We start from the raw sequence: 7,929 nt of genomic DNA on the forward strand, positions 1-7,929 counted from the left end.
GCGTGCGTGCGTGCATGGGGGCGCGACAAGTGGTTGAGTATTACAGCATACAAAAGTATCACCATTGTGCGAGTGTGCGTGCGTGTAAGGAAAGCAATGATTATAACTTTCCTCTTCATATATTATTTTGCCTGGAGCAAATTCTAACTGACGGTTTTTGCACAAACAACGGTTACTCAGAGATGTTTTATTGCTTTCTCTTGGTTTTTTTTTTTTTGTCTGAGGGAGCTGGAATAGAGGATTTATTTGTCTAGGTACAGGGTCTACTTTAACAGTTGTGCTTCCACTCTCCAAGAACATTAAATGGAGGATTGTTGGTCAAAAAAAGCAGTGTGGTCCTGTCTGCATGCTTCTCCGACACCATATGAAGTACTTCGAAGAATAACACACTAGCCATGATGATGAACAATGTCAGACTCAGAGGCAGACAATAATGGATTCTGCGGTACTAGACAGCAACGGTGATTTAGATGGATGACCAGAGCAGAAATCTGTGTCGGAGCTTGCGGCGTCTGGGGAAACGGAAAGTAATGTCTTGAAATTGATAGACAATACCCTGAGATGTAGGCGCTGTGTTTAATGGCTCACTTTGGTATACTGTAGGTTTGTTGTGTGAGCGTTTGTGTGTGCAGTTACAGTGGGCCTGTCTGGGGAAACAGAGGGCTGTCTATGGAGAGCTAACATGAAAGGATTTCCACTTGATTATTTTCAGCTGATGGATGGAATCCGTCGTTATATTGACCTTTCGCCAGCAGGGGGAGACGGGCTTCCTCTCCGTCATACTGGCAGGGATTTGGGGGGAACATGTTCGATTAACAAATAAAGACCGACGTCTGAGTCATAAGGGAGTTGTGTGTGTTGACTTCTGTTCTGAGCCTGGCTTCAGAAAAGTGTTAGATGTCAACACACAGCCAGAGTGTTATGTTTTTCTAATTAAGTGGATGAATTGAAAGCTGTTCCAACCTAGGTTGTTAATTAACTCTCTCTCTGCTCAACCCAGGTTAATGAGTCTCCTAAGTAACTCTCTCTCTCTCTCCTCCCCCCTCCCTCCCTCTCCCCCCAGATACCGCTGCGCTGCTCTGAGCACCACAACAAGCCGGCAGCTTCTCTCGTCCTGACCGGAGGCACCGCTACCTGTGTGACCCGCCGGCTGTGCCAGGGTGTTTGTTTACGTGTGTGATCCGGTCCTATCTGCCAGTCAGTCCGTGAGCATGCAGGGCGTGTGTGCGGCGATCCTGTGTGTGTCTGTGTTCCTCCGCAGTGCTATTTCACAGCCACCTACAGAAAGTGACACCTACACGGTAAGGATGGGTATTCCAGGACTCTTTTTCTCTCCCTCCCTCCACTCCTTCTATCTTGTCTTCCCCGCCCACCATACACCAGACTGATAATTTGACCCCTTTTGTACTGCAGCTGCTCCTCTCTTTCCTGTTGACCTCCGCTGTACTCTGGAGTCCCGCTGTGTCTTTCCCCCTCTGTGCCTATGACTAGGTACCCTCCTGTTAATGTGACACAGCCATTATTTAAAATGTACCTAATAGCTTCAAATGAAAGGTCATTTGGATTGTTCAGTGCATGTGACTCTCTCGCTCTCTGTCTCATGCCATCTGTAGGAATGCACAGATGGGTATCAATGGGATCCTCAGACTCAGCACTGCAAAGGTAATGGCTCTCGATTATCCTCATGTCCCCATCTCCTCTCTTCCCTGTATCAGTTGTAAGCAATGAGTGAGAGCATTACAACTTGCAACCAGTCCTGTCTTTCAGTCCTTTTCCTTCTCCCCCGACAGACATAAACGAGTGTGAGACCATTCCGGAGGCCTGTAAGGGGGAGATGAAGTGCTTCAACCACTACGGGGGCTACCTGTGCCTCCCCCGCTCTGCCTCAGTCATCCCAGCTCCAGACCCCCCCAGCCAGCCTGGGACCAACCTGGAGAGCACCGCCAGAGAGCCCTTCAACCCCTGTCCTCTGGGCTATGAGCCCCAGGGAGACAGCTGTGTGGGTGAGAGAGTAGGGAGGGAGGGGGGGTAGACAGGTGGCTGCAAGGGACTGGATAAGGTGTGCGTGCCTTGTTTGTGATTGGGCAATAAGCATGTAGTCTGAATGAGTGCAGACTAGTGTGGGACAGGTGGTTGTATCAAGCATGTGTTTGGGGAGTTTGTGTGGGTGTGTGTGAGTATTTGTCTGTGGGGGGTGGATAGCTGGTACTGGAATGTGGAGATTTCACATGAGGACAGCTGCTCTTAGTTTTATAGGACGGAGAGTGTTGAGAGGAGTGGTGTAAAGTACTTTAGTCAAAATACTTTGAAGTACTACTTAAGTACTTTTTGGGGGTATCTGTACTTTACTTTACTTTATTTATATTTTTGGGAACTTTTACTTCTACATTCCTAAAGACAATAATGTACTTTTTACTCCATACATTTTCCCTGACACCCGAAAGTACTCGTTACATTTTGACAGGAAAATGGTCCAATTCACACGCTTATCAAGAGAACATTCCTGGGCATCCCTACTGCCTCTGCCCTGGTGGACTCACTAAACACAAATGCTTCGTTTGTAAATTATGTCTTGTAGTGTGCCCCTGGCTATCCATCAATAAAAAAAACATTAAAGAAAATTGTACTGTTTGGTTTGCTTAATATAAGGAATTTGAAATTATTTATACTTTTACTTTTGATACTTAAGTACATTTTAGCAATTCCATTTACTTTTGATACTTAAGTATATTTAAAACCAAATAGTTTTAGACTTTTACTCAAGTAGTATTTTACTGGGTGACTTTCACTTTTACTTGAGTCCTTTTCTATTAAGGTATCTTTACTTTTACTCAATTATGACAATTGAGTACTTTTTCTACCACTGGTTGAGAGAGCTGCTTGTCCTGTTGTTCTTGGAGTCGGGGTGATAGGGGTTGTTGATGGGGAATGCATGAGACAGGAATAATGATTGAACAAAATGGGGCAGCTGTTGGTGCCTCAACCGTATTAACATCCATATGACTAAATACATTGTGTTGTTTTACCATATCTCACACACAGATGTGAATGAGTGTGAGAGAGATGAACACGACTGCCAGCCCAGCCAGCAGTGCATCAACACGCCGGGAGCCTTTACCTGCCAGTGTCCTGAGGGTTACCGTAAGGTTGGCACCGAGTGCATCGGTAAGACAGCCAATAGGACTCCCACTAACCAGCCTAACCACTGGCCTGAGACAACCAATAGGACGCCCATTAACCAGCCTAACCACTGGCCTGAGAGACAACCAATAGGACGCCCATTAACCAGCCTAACCACTGGCCTGAGAGACAACCAATAGGACGCCCATTAACCAGCCTAACCACTGGCCTGAGACACAACCAATAGGACGCCCATTAAGCAGCCTAACCACTGGCCTGAGAGACAACCAATAGGACGCCCATTACGCAGCCTAACCACTGGCCTGAGAGACAACCAATAGGACGCCCATTAACCAGCCTAACCACTGGCCTGAGAGACAACCAATAGGACGCCCATTAACCAGCCTAACCCCTGACCTGACTCACACCAACTCGCTGTTTGCGGTCTCACCTCATGGTTTTGGTTAAGGTTAGCCATTGTAGCATGTTATTTGACCTCTATTTAACCAGGAAGGTCATTTAGTTTATTCACAATTAATATGTTAATATGTTTTGTCACATACACCGTATAGGTCAACTTCTCCTTAGTCATTGTAGCATGTTATTTGACCTCTATTTAACCAGGAAAGCCACTTGAGTCAAAGTCTCCTTCACCATAACGACCTGGTTGGTCAACTCAATCTCCACCTTCTCTCTGGAACTGTTTCTGAATGCTCTCCTTCCATCTGGGTTGTCAGACATTGACGAGTGCAGATACAGGTACTGTCAGCATCGCTGTGTCAACGTCCCCGGCTCCTTCTCCTGTCAGTGTGAACCAGGCTTCCAGCTGGCCGGCAACAACCGCTCCTGTATTGGTAAGGCGTGGTCAGATATACACACACCCACATACAGAGAGTCCCAGGCTATCCAGACTGATGTTAGAAAATATATTGACTGATATACTGATAGACTTCTCGCTCTCCTCCTCCTTCCAGATGTGAATGAGTGTGACATGGGCGCCCCCTGTCAGCAGCGGTGTTATAACACCTACGGTACCTTCCTCTGTCGCTGTGACCAGGGCTACGAGCTTGGGCCTGATGGCTTTGCCTGCAATGGTGAGAGGATCTGTCTGTCTGTCTGTCTGTCTGTCTGTCTGTCTGTCTGTCTGTCTGTCTGTCTGTCTGTCTGTCTGTCTGTCTGTCTGTCTGTCTGTCTGTCTGTCTGTCTGTCTGTCTGTCTGTCTGTCTGTCTGTCTGTCTGTCTGTCTGTCTCTATAATGTCATTAAAGTAGCAGTGCTTTGATCTGAAAAGAAAAGCTACTCTTTCTTTCTTGCATTTATTAAAAGCTGCCCTTCTGTTTCTTGGTTAAAACAGCTGTGCTATGATCGTAAACGTTGTTCCTCTCCCTCCATCGCTCTGCAGACATAGACGAGTGCAGCTACTCTAGTTACCTGTGTCAGTTCCAGTGTGTCAATGAGCCCGGGAAGTTCTCCTGTCAGTGCCCAGAAGGCTACCAGCTGCTGGGCACTCGACTATGCCAGGGTAAGCACCCTCTCCATCTGTTCTCCTTCTTAATGTTTTTCTGAACACCTTTCCCCATCCTTCAATTCACTGTCTGCTAACTGTGCCTGTGTGTTCTTTCGTTGTCCTCGTTGTTAGTGGACGATAAAGTATTCTAATTGATTCGATTCATTTCAATTCTCTCTTTCTCCGGCCCTCATTCGATCCCTCTCCTCCCCAGATATAAACGAGTGTGAGACCGGAGAGCACCAATGTACTGAAGGACAGACATGTGTGAATATCCACGGTGCCAGTCAGTGTGTGGACACCAACCGTTGCCAGAGCCCTTACGTCCAAGTATCTGACAAGTGAGTGAACATTTATTAAAACATGGGTACACACACACACACACACAAACACACACACACATCTTTTTCCCATTATCAAACTATGCCCTGGTCACAAATCTCAACATATCATCAACTTCTGTATGGAGCATAGCTCACATTATTTTGAAGATTGCGCCAATTGCTTTTTCCATATTTCTGTCCAATTCGGTGATCTTTTCAGTTGAACATGTTCCAGTACAATTAGAATGCTGTTAGAAGATTGAAACCAGTCTTACATTGATAACAGGTGTGGACAGTAGTTCATTTCCCCCAGCATTTTTTGGCTGTATGAAAACTGCTTCAGAAAATCTCTTGGGGAAATGGCCACTGTTCAAATACAGTTGAATGTAATCCATCTTGGTTTGAGGATAGTTCACCATGCTCCTTCATATTGCAATACACCCCTCTAGTGGTTGAGTTATCAACTACTCTTTTTAATATTTTATCTACACATGCAGGCTGGTCTCATAGACTAGACGTAACATAGTAAACAAAAATATGGGACACTCAAATTAGTATGTTATGTTTGGTAAGGTATGGTTACATAAGATAGAAGGTTACCTAAGGCAAAAACAAAAGGACGCGAATGTCTAGCAACCCAAAGGTTGTGTGTTCGAATCTCATCAAGGACTACTTCAGCATTTTATGCTAATTATCCATTTTGCAACTACTTAACTACTTTTTAGCTACTTTGCAACTACCTAGCATGTTAGCTACACCCTAACCTTAACCCCTAAACCTAACACCTAGTCTAACGTTAGCCACAGCTAATTGTAATTCATAACATATCATACTAATTGTAATTCGTAACATATATTAAATGAATGATGGACATCCACAAATTAATACATAACATACCAAACGTAACATATACTAATTTGAGCGTCCCGCATTTTAGTTTACTATGTTACATCTACCCATGGGTCCAGGTTGCAGACAAGCATGATAATATCATAGGACATAATCTATATTTAATATTTAGTGATAAATATCAAATATTATGTTTTAATATAAAATGAAACAGAATCAAAAGTACCACATCAAGTCATCTAGTTTATGAGGTCAAATTTCAGGAAATGATGATTTATGAAACATGACTGCCACTATGGCACAACTCATATATCTCTCCAGAGGACTAAAAACCTGCGATTTTTCCTCTAGTCGCTGTGTTTGTCCTGTGACCAAGCCAGCCTGTCGAGACCTACCCTTCTCTATCGTCCAGCGCTACATGAGCATCACGTCGGAGCGCTCCGTCCCGTCAGACATCTTCCAGATACAGGCCACCAGCGTCTACCCCGGAGCCTACAACACCTTCCGTATCCGCTCTGGAGACCACGACGGAGACTTCTACATCAGAGTGAGCACAGCCATAGTGTAACAGCCCCTGTACAGAACCAGCCTGGGTCACCCTCCTATCCACCTTGTCAATATATGACGATAGATTTGTGAATTTGTGATGACAGAGGAGGCCAAGAAACATATTATATTGCATTGAGTTTTGAGACATTGCATCATAACAGGACTTAGTAAGACACGTTTTGCTTGACTTTTAGACTAGGATTGTACGACGGACCCTGACTAACCTCACCATCATCTCTGTGTCTCTCTCAGCAAATCAACAACATCAGCGCCATGCTGGTTTTAGCCCGGGCCGTGACGGGGCCCCAGGAGTACACACTGGACCTGGAGATGGTGTCAGTCAACCCCCTCCTGAGCTACCAGACCAGCTCGGCTCTGCGACTTTCAATCTACGTAGGGCCTTATGCATTCTAGAGAGAGGACAGAGAGTCAGAGACAGAGAGGGGGAGACACACAGTAGAGATACAAGAGAGGAGAAATAGGACACACAGAACAATCTAGAATTGAAAGGGGTCATAAACAGAACAGTCAGATATTGTGACATGATGTCAGACGTTTGTTAGCTTCTCCTACTTCATGACCTGCAAAGGAAACACACAACTCAAATCACAACCCTCTGGGAAAGCTGAGATAGAGTGAGGTAAAGAGACATTTCTAAAAATGAATACTTTATGGATAACGTGTGACTGATAAACATCAATACGACGAAGTGAATTTTCCCCCAGCCCACACACCGTCCATTTTTGTTCCCTGCCTCTTAGCTGAAGTCTCCTGAAGTATATTTTTCGACTGCTCCACGCTGCTCATTTGTCATGGTCCTTTGAGCCGAATAGGGACAATTACCCTAGTAACCTTTAGTACAAACCCCTGTCATGTTTCAGAAACACCCTGCAATTGAAGATAAAGAACAACACGTTATTTCATCATTCTCATCCCGTCTCTGTCATTCTCTTGCTTTGAGCAGGCCCATTCTCGCCTGTGTTTTCATGCTACTCTCATTCCTCAGCCTTTCAATCCTTATCGTCCATGGACACGACTCAATAACCACTCAGATCCAACCTCCTCATCCACCCTGTCTCTCCTGCATCCATCTCTCGCCTAAATCATAGGTAGTATTAGTGCTGAAGCTCTCACACACTCACTCACTCATCATTTGTAGATTTGTCACATTAATGATTTTGTTGTAATTTTGGTCCAGGAAGCTGATACAAAATAAAACGATATACATTTTAATCACGTGTTAACCATTGCCTTTTGTTCATATTGTTTAGCCATGTCACCCTCTTTCTTAATATAGTCCCATTTCTCTCCTACTTCAACTCCTGTTTCTCCTTTTCCTCCAAACAGTATTTCCTCATTTCCCAGTGTGGTATGGTCATAGCTAGTTGACCTTTCTGAATGGAAATACCCCCCCAGGTCCAGTATGCTCCAGGGCCAGTGGCGCTCTGTGTCTTTCCACAGCTGCAGAACAGATGCCTGGGCTTCTCGTGTGACAACCACTGAGAGAATGGAAAAATCACTTGAACAAAGAGAGAGGGCAGAAGGTATCGCTAGATATATCAGCACTTAAGACTCATTAGCC

The 7,929-nt window shown here is 44.9% G+C and overlaps 1 protein-coding gene across 1 annotated transcript; it reads left to right on the forward strand.

The window, feature by feature from the left end:
• The first annotated feature begins 1,066 nt into the window (after nucleotides 1-1,066).
• LOC112256207 (EGF-containing fibulin-like extracellular matrix protein 2) lies at nucleotides 1,067-7,580 on the forward strand. Its single transcript, XM_024429280.2, has 10 exons — nucleotides 1,067-1,301; nucleotides 1,614-1,662; nucleotides 1,791-2,003; nucleotides 3,043-3,165; nucleotides 3,858-3,974; nucleotides 4,095-4,214; nucleotides 4,522-4,641; nucleotides 4,841-4,967; nucleotides 6,150-6,345; nucleotides 6,600-7,580. The coding sequence occupies exons 1-10, from the start codon at nucleotides 1,212-1,214 to the stop codon at nucleotides 6,759-6,761; spliced, it is 1,317 nt and encodes a 438-aa protein (XP_024285048.1). The 5' UTR covers nucleotides 1,067-1,211; the 3' UTR covers nucleotides 6,762-7,580.
• Nucleotides 7,581-7,929: the final 349 nt, after the last annotated feature.

This window comes from Oncorhynchus tshawytscha, linkage group LG08 (assembly GCF_018296145.1).
Source record: "Oncorhynchus tshawytscha isolate Ot180627B linkage group LG08, Otsh_v2.0, whole genome shotgun sequence".
In the NCBI taxonomy this organism is placed as follows: Eukaryota; Metazoa; Chordata; class Actinopteri; order Salmoniformes; family Salmonidae; genus Oncorhynchus; species Oncorhynchus tshawytscha.